Source organism: Sapajus apella, unplaced genomic scaffold, assembly GCF_009761245.1.
Source record: "Sapajus apella isolate SASKATOON/1434 unplaced genomic scaffold, GSC_monkey_1.0 scaffold26, whole genome shotgun sequence".
Taxonomy (NCBI): domain Eukaryota; kingdom Metazoa; phylum Chordata; class Mammalia; order Primates; family Cebidae; genus Sapajus; species Sapajus apella.
In genome coordinates, this window is record NW_022436966.1 from 7,951,973 (window position 1) to 7,976,422 (window position 24,450).

Consider the following 24,450-nt stretch of genomic DNA (forward strand, 5'->3'; position numbering starts at 1 on the left):
CATGGTGGCACACAACTGTAGTTCCAGCTACTTGAAAGGCTGAGGCAAGGCCGGGCGTAGTGGCTTATGCCTGTAATCCAAGCACTTTGGAGGCCGAGGCGGGTGGATCACCTGAGGTCCGGAATTCAAGACCAGCCTGACCAACACGGTGAAACCCTGTCTTAAAAAAAAAAAAAAAAAAAAAAAAAAAAAAAGGCTGAGGCAAGAGAATCGCTTGACCCTGGGAGGCGGAGGCTGCAGTGGGCCAAGATTATGCCACTGTACTCCAGCTGAGGTGACAAAGTGAGACCCTGTCTCAAAAAAGAAAAACCCAGCAGAGCATGGTGGCTCACACCTGTAATCCCAGTACTTTGGGAGGCCAAGCTGGGAAGATCGTGAGGTCAAGAGATCAAGACCATCCTGGCCAACATGGTGAAATCCTGTCTCTACTAAAAATACAGAAATTAGCTGGGTGTGGTGGCGCACCTATAGTCCTAGCTACTCAGGAGGCTGAGGCAGGAGAATCACTTGAACCTGGGAGGCGGAGGTTGCAGTGAGCTGAGATCACGTCAGTGCACTCCAGCATGGTGACAGAGCAAAAAGCCATCTAAAAAAAAAAAAAAAGGAAAAAAGAAAAACCAAACATTAGCAGGGGTTTTATCTGAGTGGTGAGATTACAGAGATATCATTCTCTCCTCTATACTTTTTTGCACTTTAAATGTTTATACAATGAACAAGGCTTACATTTCTTTTTACTTTTCTTTCTTTTTTTATTTTGAGATGGAGTCTCATTCTGTCTCCCAGGCTGGAGTGCAGTGGTGCATTCTTGGTTCACTGTAGCCTCGCCTCCTGAGTTCAAGTGATTCTCCCGCCTCAGCCTCCCAAGTAGCCAGGGCTGTAGGTGCGTGCTACCACACCTGGCTAATTTTTCTATTTTAGTAGAGACAGGGTTTCACTGTGTTAGTCAGAATGGTCTTGATCTACTGACCTCGTGATCTGCCCACCTTGGCTGCCCAAAGTGCTGGGATTATAGGCGTGTGCCACTGCACCCAGCCTACTTTTCTTTTTTTTAAATTGAGACAGGGTCTTGCTAAGTTGCCCAACTAGTCTCGAACTCCTGGGCTCAAGCAATCTTCCTGCCTCAGCTTCTTGAGTGGCTGGGACTATGTATGTGTGTCACTGCTCTTGACTTTCTTTTTTTTTTAAATTAAGGATTATTTTATTTTATAATCACAAATAACAATGGAACAAATCCATTGAGTTGTATAAAGCAACAGTATGTTACAAGCATACAACACATGCTTGTAAGCATACATAGGCTAGAGGTTTTTACATTTTTGTAGATTACCCAATGTTAAGTTGTTACACAAAAAAAGCACCAAAAATTTCTTTGCCTACAAATATCAGCAGATGACATCTCAAAGAGATACGTCTAAAAACTGCTGCTTAGTCCTTTTCTGCAAGGTGGCAAACCAAGCCCAGGTACCTGCTGCTGGAAGACTGAGATTTACTCACAACCCTGCAGAGCAGGGAATGCGCACAATGAACGCATGCTGTGTGAATCACTTAGTTTGCTGAAAGTAACAAGACACAGACTAAAGGTTGTTTAAATAATAAAAGCTTACTACTTCACAAAACATGAGGTCCAGATATAGGTGGTTTCCAAGACTGGTTATCTCAGTTCTCTTGACAATTTCAGGATTCTAGGTCAGCTTTCCTTTGACTTCCACGGCTTTCCCCTCCCGGTAGCTCCTTGCATCACTGCTTCACACAAGAACTTCTAAAGGCAGGAAGGGGTGGGCGGTGGCATTTCTGCTCACTCATCTCTCCTTTCTCAGGGATTCAAATCTTTCCCAACATGTCTGTTCCTAGCAGACATTTTCCTACATTTTATTGGCCACACTGTGACAGTTCAGCGTAGGGAAAAGCACAGGGAAAAAACTATGCTCAGTTAAAAGAAGAAACACAGCCAAACCTAAATCAAGAACTGGCCCAGAAAAGGGGATTACCATTATCATCATTATTGCCCTAGACCAGCAGTGTCCAATAGAATTTAACGTGAGCCACAAAGGGAAGCCATATGAATATCCCTGAGTCAGTCTTCAGAATCCTAAGAGCAAGTCTTCATTTTCTCCTGTGTGAATGAGTTACAACAATGGTAAGCAACACTGCCTCCCACTAATATAATTAGCAGTGGATGCCAAAGGTATATCCAGCATGATTCCAACTAAGCCACCTTGATTATAAAATTTGGACTCTGAGTTCCCGAGTTATGGTTTGGTGTGACTCTATCTGTGTGATCATAATTGAGTCACTTTGCTTATGGGGGCCCCCGTTTCCTCATCTTAAAACAGGTGGTTCCTTAATGTCCTTTAGAACTCTAGTACTCCATGGTTTTATGCTATGAAATCAGCTGGAGGCCAGGCATTGTGGCTCACGCCTGTAATCCCAGCACTTTGGGAGGCTGAGGCTGGTGGAGCACGAGGTCAGTAGTTCTAGACCAGCTTGACCAACATGTTAAAACCTTGTCTCGCCAGGTGTAGAAAACCTAGAAAACCTCAGTAGTTCTAGACCAGCTTGACCAACCATGTTAAAACCTCATCTCGCCTGTAATCCAAGCACTTTGGAGGCCAAGGCGGGTGGATCACCTGAGGTCGGGAGTTCAAGACCAGCCTGACCAACATGGTGAAACCCTGTCTTAAAAAAAAAAAAAAAAAAAAAAAAAAACCTTGTCTCTATGAAAAATACAAAAATTAGCTGGGCATGGTGGGGCACACCTGTAATCCCATCTACTCAGGAGGCTGAGGCAGAATTGCTTGAACCCCAGGGAGGCAGAGGTTACAATTTGTGAGCCAAGATTGCGCCACTGCATTCTGGCCTGGGCGACGGAGTAAGACTGTCTCAAAAATAAATAAATAAATAAAAATTAATTAATTAATTTTAAAAAGGCTGGGTGTGGTGGCTCACGCCTGTAATCCCAATTTTGGGAGGCCAAGGTGGGTAGATCACCTGAGGTTGGGAGTTCAAGACAAGCCTGACCAACATGAAGAAACCCCACCTCTATTAAAAAAAAAAAAAATTAGATGGGCGTGATGGCACATGCCTGTAATCCCAGCTACTCAGGAAGCTGAGGTAAAAGAATCGCTTGAACCCGGGAGGCAGAGATTGCAGTGAGCTGAGATCGGGTCATAGCATTCCAACCTGGGCAACAAAAGTGAAACTCCATCTCAAAAAAAAAAGAAAAAAATCAGCTGGAGCACCTTCCCAGCCTGCTATCTGACACCAGCAAGCCCAGGGCCTTGGGCAGGAACACTTGAGAAGCCATTCAGGATACTTTCTCCAATGCCTGGAGCAAAATATACTTTTAGAGGGAAAGAAGGCAGCAAGTTGTGCTGGCTTGTCACTCACTTACTCAGTAGGCATCACAGGGCACGCACTATGTGCCACAGGGGCTCAAGATTGAATAAGAGAGAATAAGATGTGGTCCCTGCCCTCATTAAGCTTACAATCTAGCAGGAAGGATATGGAGAAGAGCAATTACCAAAAGGTGTGGAGAGGACTGGGAGAGAGGAAAGTGTAGGTGCCTTGCACATTGCCCAGCTGAGGGGAGATGAGAGAAGCCTTCCTGGAGGAAGTGATATCCAAATGAGACCTGAAGGGAGAGTATTTGGTGGCCTCTCCTGGCATTGAGGGGAATTGTCTGGCTGAGCAGATATATCATCATATACTTTACCTGCTTCTCTTCTTTCTCTGACTTGCTGTTTTTCTATTCCTTTCTTTTTTTATTCCTTTCTTTTTTTCCTAGATGGAGTCTTGCTCTGCTGCCCAGGCTGGAGTACAGTGGCACAATCTTGGCTTACCACAACCTCCACCTACTGGGTTCAAGCAATTCTGCCTCAACCTCCTGAGTAGCTGGGATTATAGGTGCACACCACCGCACCCGGCTAATTTTTATATTTTTAGTAGAGATGGGGTTTCACCATGTTGGTCAGGCTGGTCTCAAACTCCTGACCTCTTGATCTGCCCACCTCAGCCTCCCAAAGTGCTGGGATTACAGGTGTGAGACACCGTGCCTGGCTTTTCTTGTTTGTTTTTTTGAGATGGAGTCTTGCGCTCTCGCCAGGCTGGAGTGCAGTGGCATGATCTCGGCTCACTGCAACCTCCGCTTCCCAGGTTCAAGTGATTCCCCTGCCTCGGCCTCCTGAGTAGCTGGGACTACAGGCATGCGCCACCATGCCTGGCTAATTTTTTTTTTTTTTTTCCATATTTTAGTAGAGACAGGGTTTCACCATGTTGGCCTGGATGGTCTCGATCTCCTGATCTAGTGATCTGCCCTCCTCAGCCTCCCAAAATGCTGGGATTACAGGTGTGAGCCACCATGCCCAGCCTTCTATTCCTTTTCCTAATGCATTTGCCCCAGCTATCTGTATAGCCTGAAATCTGGTAGATGGACCACAGGGAAACCACTGCAACAAATTGAAAGTGTTTATCTCAGATCCTTCCACCAGCATCATTTCCAGAATCATCCTCACTATCTCCACCACCATCACCTCTACCACTATCACCAGTATCATCCTCATCCTTCCATCACCATCCCCACTGCTATCTCTCAACGCCATCATCATCACCACCATCATCACCATGAGTACCACCTCTGTCATCATCAAAAAAGCACACAGGTGAGCCTTGCTTTAATTAATCCCAAAACTATATATAAAATATGAGTTATGTGAACAAATTCAGGAGTGATTGTTTGCTTTTCCAAATTATCCAATCTAAAGTAATCTTAAATAGTTAAGCTTCCCTGGTGTTTTTAAAATGTGCTTTGATTTACAAACATTTTAATTGCCCAGATCTCTTCAGGAACATGCCTATTTTAAGATGTAAGGCATAACAGAAAGGATTTTCAAGCTGACAGAGGAGGGCAAGCATAAGAGTCCATGTAAGGACTCCTCCTTGATTCATTAAGTTAATTCAGAAGAGTTTTACAGCGTGCACGAATCTACTAAACATTAAGCAGTTTTAGTTGGCCATAAGTCACGGACTGTAAAGGGAGAAGTGGATTTCATCAGTAGTACTCCTATATATAAATAGTATACCTATATAAAAATATACTTATATAAATACATCATATATGTACTTGTATAGGTATCTTGTTTATATTTTATATTTGTATACATAAGTATACAATAAATCATATGTGAGACAAATGTATATTATTATTACAAATATCCTGGGTAGGCATGGTGGCTCACACATGTATCCTAACACTTTGGGAGGCCAAGGCAGGAGGTCACTTGAGCTTAGGAGTTCAAGACCAGCCTGGGCAACATAGCAAGACCTCATCTGTACTAAAAATTTTAAAAAATTAACTAGGCATGATGGTGCACGCCTGTAGCCCCAGCTACTATGGAGGATGAGGTGGGAGGATTGCATGAACCCAGGAGGTAGAGGTTGCAGTGAGCTGAGTTCGCACCACAGTACTCCAGCCTGGGCAACAAAGCAAGACTCCATCTCAAAAAACAAAAATGAAAACAAAAAACAAATATCCTTTTCTAGGTTGTGAAATTTCAGTTAGGGGTTGAAGTAGATTATTAAGAGGGCTACAAATTCCTCTCATCTTGTATGTATATCCCTTGTGATACAACTTTGCCATTCTTCTCATCAACAAGAAGAGTCTATTTCACTACTCCTTGACTCTGACTCTGGGTTGACTGTGTGATTTCTTTTTCTTTTTTTGAGATGGAGTTTTGCTCATATTGCCCAGGCTGGAGTGCAATGGTGTGATCTCAGCTCACTGCAACCTCTGCCTCCAGGGTTCAAGCGATTCTTCTGCCTCAGCCTCCTGAGTAGCTGAGATTACAGCACCTGCCACCATGCCCAGCTAATTTTTTGTATTTTTAGTAGAGACAGGATTTCACCATGTTGGCCAGGTTGGTCTTGAACTCCTAACCTCAGGTGATCTGCCCACCTCAGCCAAGTGCTGGGATTACAGGTGTGAGCCACTGCGACTGGCCAACTGTGTGACTTCTTTAATGGGATAACAAATGTGACGCAAGCAGAGGTTTAACAAGTGCGTGCACATTGGGGTTTGTTCTCTCTTGCTGATCTAGGAACCCTGCCACCACCACATGTGATGCAGTTCAGGCTGGCCTGCTGGAGGATAACAGATGATGTGGAGCAGAGATGAGCTGGCCCAGTTCAGGCCCTACCAGAGCAAACAGCTTGCCAATCATGACATACATGAGCAAGGCCATCCTAGACCACCCGCCGGCCCAGACCAGAGACTCATGAGAAACAGTAAAATGTTCATCATTTTAAGCCACTAGATTTTGTGGTGGTTTGTTATACTGCAAAAACTAACTGATACAATATATTGTATTTTGTTTTCTTCCTTAATATTTATCCATTCCAAAAAGCTTGGGTAAGATGTTTGGTATACTGAAGTCAGAGTTGCCACAACATATGATGCTTCATTTTCTTCCAGTTCTAAAAGCTCTGATTCTCTTATATTATTAAGCTTCCTTTCCCAGCTTTGGTCTTTACAGAAGGGATGGGAAATAAAGGTAGTAAAAATGAGGCATGTTATTAGGAGTGAGAAGGGAGGTGAAGATGTGAATTAAGGTAGTGATGATAGGATGCTGAGACTAAAAAGAGAGGACAGCACAACTCATAAAGTGTTGACTAACTTCCTGGGAGAAGTTTGTTCTAGTAAATCAGAGTCTCTATGAAACTCCCTGGCAAAGACCCCAGACGTCCCTGTGTTAAATTGCAAACACACATTCTAAAATTCCCCTTATGCTCCATTCCTTAGTTCCTCTCAATCTTTTTCACTATCCAAAGTATGGTTTTCTACTTTGGTAGCTAGAATTTTGGGGGCTCCAAGTGACAAAAGCCCAACCCAACCTAGCTCAAGCAAAAAAAAAAAAGATATATTAGCTTTTACCATCTTAAAAGTCCAGAGCATCATCAGGCTGCAGGCAAGGCTGAATCCAGTTCCTCAAATGATGTCTTCAGGGAACTGTCTCCCCATCTCCACCTCCAGGATCTGCTGTACTTGGTCTTGTCCTATCTGTATCCCTCAGTCCCTGACCTATTGTGTGGGTCCCAGACTTGCGTGGTAGCCACTGCCCATGGTATCTCTCCATCTTGAGTGATCCTGGCCTTCCTCCTACTCCCTACCTATTACCCTGATCATGTTAAGGGACCAGAAAACACCCAATTTCCCAAGGAAAAGGGAAAGAAACTTGGAATTTATCCTAGACCTCTTCATGAGCCCCCATATCTAATAGATCATAAAACCAAGTCATTTCTACCCCATTTGTGTCTTTGGAATTGGTTACTTCTTTCCATGGCCCTTGTCACTGTGCTTTGTCATGTACTCAGAAGAGGAAAGTTTCTCCCAAACCAGTCTTTGCTCTGTACCTTACAAACCATCCTTCTTGCCTAGAATAGCCTATTAAAGTGTAAAACCTGAGTCTAGCATTCCCTGCTTAAACTATTTGGTTATGTAACTTGTAAAACCTGTTCCACAAATTTGGTGATTTGCCCAGTTGATCACTTGAACCCCCTCAGCTACCCTGGTGGGAGACAGCCTACTTCTCTTAGTTTGGGTTCCCTAGAAACAGAGCCCAAGCTGGGATCAGCATTGTTATTTCAGGAACCTCACTGCTCCCTGCCAGTGGGCTGTGGGTAGGCCCATTCTAATCCACCCTGCCTGGCCTGCCTAGCTAGATTACAGTGTTTTGGGGAAGGAGATTGGCGATTGGCCTCCCAAGAGGCCCAGGGCTCCTCATGCAAATTGCTTTTACCTAGTGACAAGCTCTACCTGCCTGGGGTCTCAGATGGGGGCCTTCACCCAGTCACAAAACATCCTTTTATGCCAGGGGTCAAAAGCTCAAATGCCTCCGGGAGCCAAAAACCTGACAAACAGGGCAGCCTTTACTCAGCAACCATCCACGGTTACCCAGCAGAAATCTGGCACTCACAGTTGCTAAGTCTTTAATTTTTTTCAGGAGGAGCCAAAAATATTGAGTTTTATGTAAAATATTCCGGTTTTAAGCTGTTAGCTTGATAAAAAAAAAAAAAAAAAAAAAAAAAAAAAACAGGCACAACAAAACTTGTCTGGGGCCTTATCTGGCCTAGGAGCTGTCAGTTTGTGAATTCTGTTTGCTGCCCTAATCCCAGAACAATGGATGCCCACTTGCCCCACATTTGCATAACTTTGGGAGCCAATGCTGAGATCTGTGACTAGACAAAGATCAACTGTGAACCGGCCACAAAGGTTCCATGACTTCAAAATAAAGGGTAACCTTCTTCAGCAAGGCCTGTGTGACCTCCCTGGCCTGGCTTCTACCCTTCTCCACCCTTTCCCGCACCTCCTTCCCCCTCCCCCAACGTTTGTTTCACACCTAGGGCCTTGGTGGTAACCCGGCTCTTTATCCTGGAGATCCCTCCCCTTCCAGTTATCTAAGGGCACTCCCACCATCCTTCTTGGATCCTTTCCCTGACCCCTGCTTTCTCTTCTGCCTACTTCATTTTTCAAAACAGTTGCCTCGTGGAGTCCTGTGTTCTTTACATGTCGTGGCCCCAGCTGACTGAATCCCTGGAGGGCAGGAGCCTGGGTTTCTTCACCTCTGTATCCCTGTTGCCTCATAGAGCCCTGGTGCTTTCAACGCAGACTGGAGCAATGGGTATCCAATGCAAAAATTACCATGACCTTGACCATTGCCCTTCACATGTCAGAAATCCATTAGTGAAGAACTGGCCATTTTTATGTTAAGAGATTAAGCTGATATTTGGCATTTATGAGAGGAAGAAAACTTGCTGAATCCTTTAATTTTTAAAATGACTACCTATTTATGAAAAACAGTTGGAAAAAAATACGTTTTAAAACTCAGCTTTGGACCTCGCTGAAGCTTCCAAGGGGTTCTGGAACTAGAGAATGACTACAGTGACCAGCATTCGCTTTTCTCGAGACCCTCAAGGGTCCTCAGGGCTCATCTTAAAGTAGGGGATGAGAGGGGAGGGAGGATGCGTGCTGCCTCCCTCGGAGGGCAGGAACCAGCTCCTCTGAATGAAACAGCACTTTCCACAGAGACAGCGGCCTAGGGTGTGGGGCGCGCAAGCCACAGTCGAAAGCCCCTTTGCATAATCCATTCTTAAATTGACTGAGGCTTGTACAGTTGTAAACTGAAACTCCAGAGGCACACCTCGAGTGGTTACATTTTCTCGAAAAGAATGTTTCCCAGCCTGTCAATGATTTCCTGCTCTCCGACCCTCCCCAACGCGCGCACACACCCAACTTTTGGTAGCCCGCTGCCTTGACATTGAGCCTCTTTCCTACCTGAAGTGGAGCAACCTCAGGGAAGCAGCGAGGCTGGCGTTTCATTCATAATACATGAACTCAGGGGAGGAGGGAGGCGGGGGCAGGGGCCTTTCATTTCTGCTATTTAAAATCCCGGCATTGCAGCTGAAAGAGAAAACGACCTGGGAGTGAACGGCACTGGGCATGAAGCATTGCACGATAACGGCACAACCGAGCGCGTCAGCTGCCCGCCCGCCGGCTATTTATACCGCGCAGATTATGCAATCGGGCTCCAGCCATTCATGCCCTGACTGGGCCGCCGCACGCCCGGGGCGGGGGGGCCTCATTCCCGGGCGCCGGGTCAGTTTCTAAGTTTGCATCATCCCCTGCATTACGAGAGAGCTTGGGTTTCCATTCCTGCCAGCGGGGCTTGGGGGAGACAGCTGGGCTACAAACTCACTTGGCACACACGACTGCTTACTTAAACATCATAATAAAGGCTCCAGATCGCCCGAGGCGCGGCCGGGCCGCTTGCAGGGCTGGGCTCGGGGAGACCGGAAGGAACTGATAAACTGAGCGCTAATGACACCCCTCCCTCCCGCGTCGGAAGTGTCCTCGGAGCGCCGGTCATTGAGAAATACCGAAGGGGCTGAGTGGGGGTGAGGCGAGGACAGGCCTGAGCGCAGCTGCGCGCGCCTAGCGGGGCGGGGAGCGGGGGCGCCGCGGCAGCGGGGGGCTTCTGCGGGCCGGGCGGTGGCGGGGAGGCGCGAACCTTCCGGCCCCGTGGAGTCCTCCCTAAATCACCCCCTCCCCGCCCCTGGGAAGCGGGAGGGCGAGTGACTGCTCAGATCCCACCCCGCCCCTGGGGAAGTCTACACTCCCGGCCCTACCGGACCCGGACGGACGAGAGGGGGCGAAGGACACGAACGAGAGAGCGGATTGCAGAGGAGACTAAAATGTCCGCTTCTCCTGGCGCCCGAGCCTGGCGGGAGGGGTGGGGGCCGCGGCTGGCTTCCCAGTGAAACAGGACCTGCAGAGCTACTGAGCATGCCCGTCCCCGGCCGCGGAGGGTCGCTCCGGCTCCGCGCTCCGGGCTTTCCGGGCGGCCCGCGGGAAGGGCCCGGGTGGGGGTTCTCCCCCGCCCTGGACTCGGAACTGAGAGGCCTGTAGGTGGGGGACCTGCTGGGGGCCCCCCGCTGGCTTTGCGTGAAGTTGTGAGCAGATCCATATTACTCTTGAATCTTTACGATCCTACTCTAACTGAACACTATTGATCTGATCGCGTTCAGAACTTCCCACCCCCTCCTCCCCGTTCTGCGGGTTGCGGGGAGAGACCGCGATGTGGGTCCTTAGTTCTTTCAGCAGTGACATTCAATTAAAGCCCTAAATCCGCGATATCCCCTATTGCAGCAACAATGCAATGGACTTTGATAAAACCCTGATGTTCAGATCAACAGACATATCTGAGTTATTCGCCCAATATCCTCATTTATTCTGTGGAGCTGCAGGAGTCAGACTTGCCTCAACCACAGTAATTGATACGGAGGACCAAGAGGTGACCTGCTAGTAATGTTTCTATCAAAAGGCCCCTTTTGGATGATGAACAAGGCAGAAGAGAACTAGCAGGCTTTATTGAAAGGAACATGAAGAACAGAGTGGAGGCGAGCATTTAGTAAACTAGCTGGCCAAGAATGGAAAGGGCTACCTGGAATCTGCATGTGGTGTGCTTAATACAGTGCCTTCACTGTATAGCCCATTTAAGATTCTCAGCAACCCTATGTTGTGGGTATTATTCCGATACAACAGACACTGAACTCAAGACTTAGAGGACCTGCCTGAGATAGCCCAGCTGGAGTCTGGCACCAGGTGATCCCAGTGGGGACTTGGGGACTTCTGGACCTTAGAATGTTTACTATTGTTCCCTTGGCAACCTGGTCCATAGGCTGGGTCAGTCGTTCACTGCTATTGGCAGAGAGCTGGCTGAGTGAGTGGTGATGACACCAATTTAGCCTGCTCATAGAGCTGGCCTACCTGCAAAAATTAATAATCACCTCACCTGCCACCTTGCTATTTGCATACCTTGAAACTAGGTGGAGGGTGGAGTCCAAGAGAGGCCCATAGGGTGGATAATTTTGACATGGGTAAGTGCTTGTGTTTTGGGAAGCTCAGGAATAACAGGATGGGATCTCTCACAGCACTCCCAGGGAGAAGAGCAACCATGGCCAAAGGTGAGAACTGGGTGGACTCCTTAGCCTTCTAGGGATTTAGAGGACAATGAGATCTTGCCTTTGGTTAGTGCTTTGGTCTTGATATTCCTGTTTTATAAGAAAACTCTTTCGGGGTCTCAGGGTTGCTAGGAGAAAACCAGAACCTGTGTGTTCCATCCCGTTTCATGCCCTCCCCACCACAACACATCACCAACGTGAACCCCACTCCATGTCCACAGAGATCATGGCTGCGATAAGCACAAAGCCTTGAGTAAATCACCAGTTTCTCCCTGACTCAAGGTGAAATGCTTTGGAGCACTTGTGGCTCCTATATGCATGTAAATTTTAGGAATACTAAATTGAGGCATTTATTTATTTATTTTGTGACGGAATTGGAATGTCACTCTCTTTGCCCAGGCTGGAGTGCAATGGCGCGATCTTGGCTCACTGCAGTCTCCCCCTCACGGGATCAAGCAATTCTCCTGCCTCAGCCTACCGAGTAGCTGGAATTACAGGCTTCCACCACCACACCCAACTAATTCTTGTATTTTTAATAGAGACAGGGTTTTGCCATGTTAGCCAGGCTGGTCTCAAACTCCTGACCTCAGGTGATCTGCCTGCCTCGGCCTTTCAAAGTGCTGGGATAACAGGCGTGAGCCACCGCGCCCGGCCGCGGCTGCCTCTTAACCCGAGAAATTCCGTAATTGCTGCGGAAATGCAAACGTTTTTGGGCAAGCTGCACGTGAAACAGAAAAGCCTCTGCCATTCAGAATCTTGGCAAAGTCGAACCCCCTCCCTTTCTGGTTGGGTTGGGTTGGAGAAGCCAGCCCCTGGCACCTGCGCCGCTCCTACTTTCCCACCCTGCGGTGGGGGGTAGTTGTTCCTTAGAGCCTGAGCACCCCTTCAGCTGTTTCACTCCCTCCCCTCCCATCTCCGCTCCCGCCCAACCCCCCGATTTTTAATCCTGGGGTTTGGAAGGAGGGAGGGGACAAAAACGGGAGCCAGATGTGTATCAGTCCTCGGCTCCCGCCTCCTCCCTCCTCTCGGGCTTCCTAAAACCCGGAGCCCTAACCAAGGAGGATTCGGAGCCAGACGGTCACGGCGCAAGCAAACAACTCGGCTTGGCGGCTCCCCCGGGAGTGGAAGCCGGTAGGGAGGGGGAGAGGAAGCCGGGCGTGCTCAGTAGGCGGGACAAAGTTTTTTTTTTCTTCTCTCCCTTTTTTTTTTTTCGGTCGCAAGTAGGAAGCTTTTTGCACTCCACCACCTCTGGCCGCTGGGAAGACGTCATCGCTTCCGCCCTACTTCCTCCTCCTGTTGGCGGCGGTGAGAATCCAATATGGAGTAAATCGGTGGAGTCGAGAGATGGGGCTCGGACGGGGAGCCCTGCACCGCCTCCCAGGCGCACCTCCCCCGGCCGCCGACCGCTCCCCGGAACCGTGATTGGCCAGGCCTCCCGGGGGCGACCCCGGACCGAGACCCGACCCGCGGCCGGCGCTCTCCTCCTCCTCTCAGCAGTCCCCGCCGCTCCGAGGCGCGCTTGTTTTTCTCCTGCTCTCCCCCCACCACCGTCCCCTTCCCAAATCTCGCCCCCTCCGCCTGCTCCCGAACCCCCGGAGTCCCCGCCCGCCTCGCCTCTCGGCGCTGCGGCGTTCACTCCCCGCGCAGCCTGCCTTTGCACCCCTTCCCCCAAACCTCACCCCGCGCCTTGCTTCCCCTCCTGCCTGCGGCGCCCCCTTCATCTCCAGCCGCCCCCCCTCCCCAAATCAGGCGATCTCCGGAGATGTGAAGAAGGGGGGCGAGCAGACAGGAAGATGAAGGGAGCAAAGCTGCCCGCCGCGGGACAGGCGTCTAGGTGAACAAGAAAATGACCGAAGAAACACACCCGGACGAGTAAGTTTGGTCGCGGGGTGGGACGAGGGTGCCCCACGGGGGCGTGGGGGCCGGGGCTGAGGATGCGGGCGGGGACGCTTATTGGGTGAACTTGGCGTGGGGTGCAGCGACTCCCTGACCTGTCAGGGTTGGGACGCGAGGCTTCCATGCTTGTTGAAGTGAGGAGGGGGCCAAAACTGCCGCGGGCTGGCGGGCGCACGCCTAGGGTCGGCGGGCTGGTGGCCGCTGCGGGGGCCAAGGGCGCGCGGGTGACCTCGGGGCGGTCCCTGCTCCCTCTCTGAGGACTCACAGCCCCCACGCCCCCGAAATCCTTGGCGGCTGGAGCGGAAGACCTGACACCCCCACTCCGGCTTCCTGGGGCCGGTGGGTTTTGCACGGTGACTTTGTGACTCCCGCCGCGCCGCGAGCACCGCAGTCCGCTCTGGAGCCCACTGGGGCCTAGGCTCCGCCATTTCGTTTTCTTGAATCGCTCTCATTTGCATACCACATTTTCATTCATAAAAAACACGACGGAGCGAGAGGAGGACAGGCGCGGGCTGCGCGGGGGTCTGGTGCGCTAGGGTCCCCGCGCGGGCCGGCGTGCTAGAGCCGCCCGAGGGGCCCCGCGGCGCGTGAGTGCCTGTGCACGCGCTTGTGGCCCGCACCCGCGCCCCGCGGGGTCCGGCTGCTCGGGGCGGACCGTAGCGTGTGCGGCGGGGGCGTGCGGGGCAGCGCGCTGGGGGCAAGTGTGTGTGTGACCTCGCGGGTGCGCGTGCACGGGCTTGTGCCCGGCCCGCGGGCCCGAGGGAAACAATGCTCCGGGCGCTCAGCCGGAGGGCTCTCGGGCCGCCCCGCATGGGACCTGTGCCTGTGGCCAGACCCGGGCGGAGGTGCAGCTGCCTCCTGCCTCGCGGTCCACGGGTCCGGTTTGGGGTTTTCCCTCCGGGGTCCGAGGCGTTTACAGTCTCGGGTGCGACGGGGGCGGGGCTGTGGGGTCCGGTGCCTTAGGTCTTCTGCCTGGAGTCCGAGCGGTCACCGCGCGGCAGCCGCCGCTGCAGCTCAGTGGCTGTGCCCGCCACCAGCCACTTTTTTTTTTTTTTTTTTTTTTTTGTGAATAAGACGCTCTCCTTTATTGTCACATGATATCCCTCCCCTCCTCCCCTGCACATTCATAAATCCGCAGCCTGCATCGGCTCCTTTCATTCAGTGCTGCCATTAGCCAAGGTAGCGGCGGCGCGGGCTTGGGCGCTAAGAGCCAGTTGGCGGCAGCGGGGACGCGCCCTGGAGGGAGGCCCCGCTCGTGTCTTTGCAGGGGAGAGCAGGCTGCGGGAGGCGTGCTCCTGAGGCCCCAGCTCTTTTGCCCCCTCCACCCGCCCCCCCGCCACCCCATGCGCAAGCATTGAGACTCAAGAGTGAAGGGAGGGGAAGTGACTCAGGGTTGGGCGACAGGGAGGCTTGTCTCTTGCAGCAGGTGACAGTGCTATGCTCTACTCTACTCACTTTATGAAATACCCCCTTTATCCTTTGGTGTCTACTGTTGCCAGGCTGGGCGGGAGTGGGGCTGGTGTTTGGGAAAGGGAATTTCAATTTCCTTCCTGTGAGTCCCCAGGGAACTTTGCAGTAACCCCTGATCTTCCAGACACCCGTCACAGGAGAGAATTCCTGCTGGTGTGCATGTCACTGACATCCCACTGCATCTGCTGGTGTTTCTATTTAAGATGTTTTGCTTTGTCTTCATATATGGCATCTTGAAATGGTAAAATGAAAAAAAAAGTTGCGCTTTTAGGGCTGAAATAGAGAAGGAATACGCTGCTGGACCTTGCTGCCTTTTGAACGTGGCCAATAAATCAACATTTTTGTGGGCCCTCGATTGTACCTGCACACAGAGTAGCAGCCATGAGGTTGGTTGCTGGGCTCTGGCCTTGCAGATTCTTGCTACCTTGGCCCCACCTCTTGGGAATACAGGCCTGACCTGGTCTTTTTTGTAGCAGCTTGTCAGCCTTGCATCTTTCTCCATCTGCTATCCAAAGGAGAAGGATTTCGGGTGGGATCACCATCGAGGAAAGGATAGCTCCATTTTAGGCTCTCAGAGCAAGTCCAGCCTGAAGCCGCAGCCTCCACTGCTGTCAGAAGTCCAGTTGAGAGGATGGATATTTGAGGACAGGTTCTAGTTTCACTTAGAGACTGAGAAAGCCTTGGCACCTTAGCCACTGCAGAAATGGGCTTATGGGGGTTACTTTTAATGTGATGACCTTGGCACAAGACTTAAAATGCCTGAGAAGAAAGCCACTTCATGGGCTGTCAACTGCGATGGTAGGCACCATCGATTATTTGTTCAATGTACCTGTGTAATTGCCCATCTGAAAAATTTCTTTTAAATGTTTGTGACAGTAAGGTTTCTCTCTCTGAATTACAGAGCTTGCTGTGATTGCTTTTTGTTGTTTTGTTGTTATTTGCTGCCACTGTCTTTAAGTCCAGAGCTAAAATTATTGTTTGATTAAGGTAGCCATTTTTGCTAGATTCCTACTTTGGGTGAATTTTGATCTATTTTTTTCTTTTAACGGATTTATGTTTGCAGTCTCTCAGATGCCTTTTGGAACTAGGCGGGGTTGTTACTTAAGAGAATTGGTAGCATCAAACTGGAGACCTAGGGAAGATGTATTTGTACTTTAGGTAAGATAGACTTGATAGTCTACTTATAGTAAAGGTTTTGTTGAATGGTCCAGATAATTAAATATGTGTTTCATTTAGCATCAGAATGCAGTAAATCAGAATCTTGCAAATGGTAAAATTGTGCCTAATTTTAAAAAAGTTCTGTTTTCTATTGTTTTCCATGTTAATTAAAAATTCCTCTAATATATGGTAATTCAGGAAAGTTTGTGTGCTCTTGTTGATGATGGTCCAAAAAGATAGCTTCTGTATAGAAAATACACTGACCTCACTCTTTCATTCCCTCCCCCACATAAAAATGCATGTTAAGATTTACAGTTCTACAGGCTTTTAAAAATATAATTTAAGAAGTAAAGAGCATCAACAAACTATTGTAAGTGGTCCTCTGTGCGTAAGAGTGGAAAATTTTTTTAAATCCATACGTATTTTGTCACTATCTTTAAAGCATTTGATCATGGCTATGAATGGCTTGGAAATTTGCAGACAAAATAAACCTTCCTGAAGGAAGTGGAGACATCGAGCTGCCATTCAGCTTTCTCTTTTGTTCCCTTCATGAACTCTTCTCTGTAACCCACTTCTTGATGGGAATGGATTTTCAGCTTCCCTTCAGTCATATTTTTCCTAACGTTGAAAGGTTTCCCATTAATAAAGCAGGCGTTAAGTATTTTTGCTGAACCATTTCAAAGATGTTGCAGACATTGGGACTCTTGTACCTAAATACTTGAGCTTACTTCTCAAGAGATAAAAACACTGTTCTGTGAAACCACAATACTATTATCACATTTTACAAAATTAATAATTCCCCAATGTCTTTAACACTCTGCCTGAATTGTCTGCAAGAATGTCTTTTATAACTGGTTATTCAGCCAGAGACCAATCGAAGACCCTGAGTGAAATGCATTTGTAACATATATTTAAGGCTTAAGGCTTAGCCATTGGCTCACTTTATGATCTAAGGCAGTTTACTTACATATGTCGTGTTGGTTTTATATGGAGTGGACAAAATGGGAATAGATAACTACCTATTTTGTGGAGCTGCTGTGAGAATTAAATGCGGTAGCCTATGTAAAGCTTACAGTACAGGACTAGGCATAAAACAGGTGCCTTGTGTGGCTCTTTGCAGGGCACTGAGATTTCTTTCAGGTTCAGCTTAATTTTCTGATAACCCTGTGAAGAAGGTATCACTGCATTTAACTGATAAGAAAGCTGAGGTCAAATCAGTTGCCCAAGACAGCATACATTTTATAAAGCACTTTATTCATTTAGTCTTCTTAAAAATCCTGTGAGGTAGATGGTATTATTATCCCTTTTAAATGGGAAAACTGAGGCACAGAGAGGTGAAGTCCTTTGCTCAAGGTCATGTTATGAATAACTGAAGGAGCTGGGAATTGAGCACTCCAGTAACCTGGTTCAGGGAGGGCTCTGTGCTCTTAACTAACCACTGTGAACCGGTGGGGGTGTCTAGCGTCGGTTGTTCTGACTCAGAGCTCGCAGCCTTTCTGCCAATCATGCTTGTTCATTATTCTTCTGAATTGGTAACAATCTGTCATTGCCATAATTTTTCTCACTTCACTTATCTTCCCAGAAAATGCTGTGAAGTATGAGGGGCATACTGAATTAAAATGAATTTAAATAAATCTGGGCTTGAGAATTCTGTGATACACCTTAAAGATAATGGGAGTAGTGCAAATTCAGAGTTGGTTATTACCGGAATCTTAGATCTACATTAACTGAGATAGCAGTTGTGGAAATTAAACTGATACAGTGAGTATTGATCCATTGTCTTTGTGTTAGCCTTAAAAAGGGGTTATGTTTCTACTGTACATGAATAGAATCCTTAAATGTTAAAAATATGGAGTTGGCTATGCAGAATTGGAATCTTGATTTATTCCAATCCCCACACTTCTGGAGACCCAGGCCCAGAGGATGGCTTGAGGCCAGGAGTTCAAGACCAGCCTGGGCGACATAGTAAGACCCTGTCTCTACCAAATAAATAAATAAATAAATAAAAATTAACCAGGTGTGGTAGCTTACATCTGTAGTCCCAGCTACTTAGGAGGCTGAGGGGAGAGGATAGCTTCAGGCTGGGAGGTCGAGGCTGCAGGGAGCTGTGATTGTGCTACTGCATTCCAGCCTGGGTGACAAAGTGACACCCTGTCTCAAGAAGAAAAAAAAAAATCTTTAAAGCAAGACAAAACAAAAAAAAAACTGGAAAGACCTTAAGGAGCTTGTAAGCTACGACCTGTCATAGTGTAAAGTTAAGTGCCTACTGCAAGGCTGAACAGCTACTGAGGTGGCAGACCTGGAATGGACTAAACTCCATCAGCTGGTGGTGGTCTGGATTTGTTTCCGTGGGAATATGAGCAAATGCAACCTCCTTTCTGATTAAAGCTGGTCCCTTCTGCTTTTCTGTCCTTTTAACCAGTAAAATATATAAAAAGTGAATCAGTAGCCATACCCAAAACTATTTTGCCTCAGCAGTTTTCTTACTCTTGCTTTTATTCTGAAATTCTCTTCTTTCTTCCTTCACTTCTCCAGTAGGTGAAATTCTGCTCATGCCCTCAGCCATCTCTGCGCCATTGTGTTTGGGTGGTCCCTTTTGACTTTCCCACCATAACCCCCTCCTCCAAGTCAAAGTCAACATCTAAGTCAAAATCGATGTCTGTATATAGTATTTTTTTTTTTTTAAGACAGGGTTTCACCATGTTGGTCAGGCTGGTCATGAGCTCCCGACCTCAGGTGATCCACCCGCCTTGGCCTCCAAAGTGCTTGGATTACAGGCATGAGCCACCATGCCCAGCCATGTGTGTAGTATTTTTTTCTGTACACTCTATGGCAATTATCACTATTTCAAGTTGGGCTTATACCCAGCTAGATTCTGCATCCGAATAGGAGCTTTTTGGATTCAAGGTTACTTCTCAAATGCCTAGTTTTCTAGTTGTTGGCCCCACACCATTGGGCACGTTGTGGTTGCTTAATGTCTATTGAAGAAAATAATGGATTTAATTAATTTAAAATGCTGTTTCATCTGTACTGACTAATGCAATAATTACAGTTGTTGTATTTGGTTAACTTAGGGTATATATAAGCCTCCTTCTGAGAAACTCAACCATGTTCACATGAAGCCTCTGGTATTTTGTGGAAATTTGGTACAGAACTATCTGGTGGTAGTGATCTGTCATTGGCAACCCAAAACCCATTTTTATTCCATTCATTGTTGTGAGAACTGACAAGTAGAAAATCTTGAGGACAATAAGACAGGGCCTGTTTCTATGCCTCTGCAGGAGAATCTTTGCAGAAATCACAATATTAGCAATTTGCAATAGCTGCAGGGTTCTGGTAGAGTCTTAACACTTGAGGGTGGAGACAACTGTGCCGATGAACTCTGATATTGGCATAGTTCCTGTATTGCCAGCTGAACACAAACACATCGTCTAACAGCAAAATCTTCAGAAATTGAACAGGATGATAACAGAGGCAGAGCAGGAAGTTTTGGTATATATTTGCTTAGGCTTGTTTTCTCTAAGGTAAATTAGGCCAATTAAAAACAAAGAAAGACCTCCTCATATCGATAAACTTGATAACTTATTCTTAGAAATATTTTAAAATTACTATTTAAGGCTAGAACATTGATGGTTCTTTTAAGGCATTTTTTTTTTTTTTTTGAGACGGAGTTTCACTCATGTTACCCAGGCTGGAGTGCAATGGCGCGATCTCGGCTCACCGCAACCTCCACCCCCCGGGTTCAGGCAATTCTCCTGCCTCAGCCTCCTGAGTAGCTGGGATTACAGGCACGCACCACCATGCCCAGCTAATTTTTTGTATTTTTAGTAGAGACGGCGTTTCACCGTGTTGACCAGGATGGTCTCGATCTCCTGACCTCGTGATCCACCCGCCTCGGCCTCCCAAAGTGCTGGGATTACAGGCTTGAGCCACCGCGCCCAGGCTTTTAAGGCATTTTCTAGGGCTTTTACTGACTTGGAAGTAGAAGAAATATTTCGTATTGATGCTCCAGTGCCCTGTGGAGCAAAATATGTTTTCTATATGCTTACCCTGGATAGGCATGAAGGATTGTTGCCACATCTTGACATATGTCCCATGTCATGCAAGAAAAGTCAAGCCAGGATCATAGGAGTTTGCTAAGTTAAGTAACTGTTGTTTCATAACCAACTATTTCCATTTCTCAGGTAATCTTTATCAACATTATGTTCACATGTGGCATATTGCACACACATTATAAATTGTGCTTATCTTATGTTCTTCATGCTACTCTCAAGGGGCATTTGAGTATTTATTTAAAAACAAACTTTCTGTGTTTACTTACACTTAGAGGGTAAAGGTAAAGAAACAGATTTTGACTTCACCCCTAGCAGTTTAGCACTCGTGATTGAAGAGATTAGAACAAATACTGGCGGCTTCTAAAATGTATGGTTTTGGCTGGGTGCACGGTGGCTCACGCCTATAATCCCAGCACTTTGGGAGGCCGAAGTGGGCGGATCACGAGGTCAAGAGATCGAGACCATACTGTTCAACATGGTGAAACCCAGTCTCTACTAAAAATACAAAAAAATTAGCTGGGCATGGTGGCGCACACCTGTAGTCCCAGCTACTCGGGAGGCTGAGGCAGGAGAATTGCTTGAACCCGGGAGGCAGAGGTTGCAGTGAGCCGAGATCGCGCCTTTGCACTCCAGCCTGGGTAGCAAGAGCGAAACTCCGTCTCAAAAAAGAAAGAAAAAAAATTTATGGTTTTGGTTCCTCTGTGTCCTGAAATAATGATTTTTTCAGATCGGGTTGTTTTTGTTCTTCCATATATTTCCTGTGGTCCATTCATAAATGCTTAAAAAACTTAATTATCAGTTAAGCTTTTAAATTGATTTTCATTTTTTCATCTGATAATGACATCTTTGTCTTTCCATTTTCGTTATTTATTCCTCTTGTTTCTTTTTCTTACTGCTTTGCCTTTGCTCTGGCCTCCATTACTGACTTTTCAGATAGCCACGCACTGTGTATTTTGTTTTTACATCACATACTCACTGAGAATGCACAGGGAAGCTTGGCCCATCTGTCTTTCTAGGTGTGGGAATAGCTTTTTTTTTTTGAGACAGTGTCTTAATTTGTTGTCCAGGCTGGAATATTCAAAGCGATCCTTCTGCCTTGGCCTCCTGAGTAGCTGGGATTGTAGGCGTGCACCACCACACCTGGCTAACTTTTAAAATTTTAGTAGAGATGAGGTCTTGTTAATGTTGTTCAGGCTGGCGGTGAGCTCCTAGCCTTTAAGCAGTCCTCCTGTCTTGGGCTTCCAGAGTGCTGGAAATATTAGGCATGAGCCACCTGCACCTGACATGGGAATAGTTTTTTATTTTTTGTTTTTATTACCTTTTTTTTTAGAGATGGGCTCTTGCTCTGTTGCCCAGGCTGGAGTACAATCATGGCTTACTGCAGCCTTGAACTCTTGGGTTCAAGCAATGCTCCCATCTCAGCCTCCCAAGTATCTGGGACCACAGATTTACATACACCACCATGCCCTGTGAAAATAGTTTATTCACCCTCATACCCATGGCCTGGCAGAATGTTGAGCCCATAGTAGGCTTTCTGCAAACATTTATCAATTGGTTGAAGTAAATATTCATTAATTGAAAAAATAATTGTATAAAAATGTAACAATTATTCACAATTGAAAGATAATTTAAGGCCGGGCGCGGTGGCTCAAGCCTGTAATCCCAGCACTTTGGGAGGCCGAGGCGGGTGGATCACGAGGTCAAGAGATCGAGACCATCCTGGTCAACACGGTGAAACCCCGTCTCTACTAAAACTACAAAAAATTAGCTGGGCATGGTGGCACATGCCTGTAATCCCAGCTACTCAGGAGGCTGAGGCAGGAGAATTGCCTGAACCCAGGAGGCAGAGGTTGCGGTGAGCCGAGATTGCGCCATTGCACTCCAGCCTGGGTAACAAGAGCGAAACTCCGTCTCAAAAAAAAAAAAAAAAAGAAAGATAATTTAACAATTGCCTTTTTTGGATACCTGTATCCAACAAAGACTTGGAATTGCTTTTTCGAAACTGCTAAAGGAGAGACCGCCATGATGGTAGTGGAAGAAACATGGGCTTTAGAGTAAAACCGTGTCTCTTCCCCTTACTGAGGGACCATGGTAAGTATCCTAACCCACCAGCCCTGGGTTAATGTAAACGAGTTTCATTTTCCTGTATACCTAATAGGCTGTTAAAAAGTAGAATGGACCAGGTGCAGTGGCTAATGCCCATAATCCCAACACTTAGGGAGGCCAAGGTGGGTGGATCACCTGAGGTCGGGAGTTCAAGACCAGCCTGACCAACATGGAGAAACCCCATCTCTACTAAAAATACAAAATTAGCCAGGTGTGGTGGTGCATGCCTGTAATCCCAGCTACTTGGGAGGCTGAGGCAGGAGAATCACTTGAACCTGGGAGGTAGAGGTTGTGGTAAGCTGAGATTGCACCATTGCATTCCAGCCTGTGCAACAAGAGCGAACTCTGTCTCAAAAAAAAAGTTGAAATGAGGCAGCCTAGGTAAAGCATTTTAGCACAGCACCTGATAAATTGAGATTCAGTGGCATCCATCTACCCCAGATCTGTCTCACATCATGTAATAAGGTGTTCTTTCTTTCCAGAATTTACAAGGCAATGGAAATCCCATGAACATTTCAAGGCAGGAAACGAGATTTTCACTTTATACCTTAGAGAGCTCAAATAACTTGCTCAAGGCTCCTCAGGGATCTTGTAGGAGGATAATTAGGACTTGGAAGTCATGTTCCAAGACTATTTCTTTTGGCCTTTGAATGCTATCCTGGTAGTTTTTGTACTGTGACAATCAATAATGCCCAGCTGACCATTGGCCCATTTACTCAATGATCCCAGTTGACTGTGCTGTTTGAGATTCTGGCTTTTATAGCTTGTCTGTCCTCTTACAGTAAGAGTACCTATCTGTAATAGCATCCTTGTCTCCCCTGCCATTCCTACCCCATTCCTGATACATGGTCTGGAAGTCTTATTACCACAGCATTCAAATTGTCTCTAAAACAAAAGTCAATAGGCTTGGTGGGGATGGGTGGGACTGAGGGTCCTCTTAGGAGTCACTTGGTTTATGACATGTTTTGTCTACTTGAATGCCATGTTTGGCATTTCATTTTATTTTTCCAGGCAACGGATAAAGTGGATGATGGTGGAGTGGGAATACAGATGCAGTGCTAGACTAGAGGTTTAATTTGTCAACATCTCAGTAATTTTACTCATTTTTATAGATCTTATAAAGCAGTGTAAGTGTGACTATAGTCTTAATATAGTTATTACGTTCCTCCCCTTTGCTTAAAGGTTAAGTCAAGTTTGATTTTTCTCAGGCTCAGACTTCCAAATCAAATCTGCCTTGCTAGAATGATGTGCCTGGGCTCAACAGCTCACCTCTGGCCCTGGAGGCCTAATAATGGTTGCCTTTTCATTGATTTGTGTGTGAGCAGGTTTCAGAACAGTACTCTGCTGTTTGTAAAAACAAAAACCAAAAAGCAACAACAAAAAACCTTTGAAGCCTTTACCATCCATTCTAAGATGTCTTTTGTACTATGGAAATTTAGGGATACAAGATTATTGGTGTTGATTTGGAGTGTGGGAGACTATGAATCTAAAGAACTTGGATCTAGAATATACTTAGGCCCCAGTTGCAAAATGATACATAAATTATTGTATTGGATAAAATGAGTAGAAGTACAGCCAGAGGAGAGGAAGCCGCCAGCTATTGAATGCCTACCATGTGCTGTTCACTTACTGCAAGTATAGAACACCTAGCCTGCCATACAGTACCACAGTGGTCACTCAGGAAGTCCCTGTTCTTGGGGTGCTTATATTCTAGGGTGCTAGACAGTTTCATCTGCCTTAAGCTATGAGGATAGCTCTTCTGATGATTGACTAACTGATTAATTACTAGAGTTGTTTTCCTTTTTCTTCCCTTCCTTCCTGCTGGGTTCCTCCTGGAGCTGCAAACTAGAAATGTGAAGTGTTGGGGTTCTCATATTTGGGGTAGGAAAACTTCATGCACAGCATTGAAGGACCTACAGGCCCTTGCCAGAATCTTCGAACAAACAAGCTTTTCAAGTCGTTTTTAGGTATGAGAGAAAGCACGAGTGAGGGTAAGAGAGAAACTGTGTGAGTGTGTGTGTGTTGTACATACAAGCATGTACACATTCACTCATGGGTGGATTATGTCCAGCAGTCATGTGTCCACACACCACAGGTGAGGAAGAAATTCTGAGAGATCACACACACTGCAAGATTTATTTTTAACCCAGGTCCTTTGACTTCAAATCTGACATCTGTAGAACAACATTCTGTGTTACAACCTCACAGGGCCTCAGTTTTCTCGTATAAAAAATTGCGTTGTGGGTATAGCTTG

At 47.0% G+C, this 24,450-nt stretch overlaps 1 protein-coding gene and 1 long non-coding RNA gene across 5 annotated transcripts in view; one reads left to right on the forward strand and one right to left on the reverse strand.

The window, feature by feature from the left end:
• Positions 1–10,341, reverse strand: part of LOC116560525 — a 53,440-nt gene extending 43,099 nt beyond the window's left edge. For 2 of the 3 annotated variants that reach the window (XR_004273003.1, XR_004273002.1), the window contains exons 1-2: positions 9,747–9,837; positions 9,326–9,451 (exon numbers count right to left, since the gene is read on the reverse strand). This is a non-coding gene — a long non-coding RNA (uncharacterized LOC116560525). Of the gene's footprint in view, positions 1–9,325; positions 9,452–9,746; positions 9,838–10,176 lie in introns of those variants that run through there. The other variant, XR_004273001.1, reaches the window with a different exon arrangement.
• The window catches only part of SPRED2 (sprouty related EVH1 domain containing 2), a 129,405-nt gene continuing 114,769 nt past the window's right edge, over positions 9,815–24,450 (forward strand). The window contains exons 1-2 of one of the 2 annotated variants that reach the window (XM_032291937.1): positions 9,815–9,912; positions 12,736–13,383. In XM_032291937.1, the coding sequence (XP_032147828.1) occupies positions 13,358–13,383 (26 nt within the window). In that variant the 5' untranslated portion in view covers positions 9,815–9,912; positions 12,736–13,357. Of the gene's footprint in view, positions 9,913–12,499; positions 13,384–24,450 lie in introns of those variants that run through there. The other variant, XM_032291935.1, reaches the window with a different exon arrangement.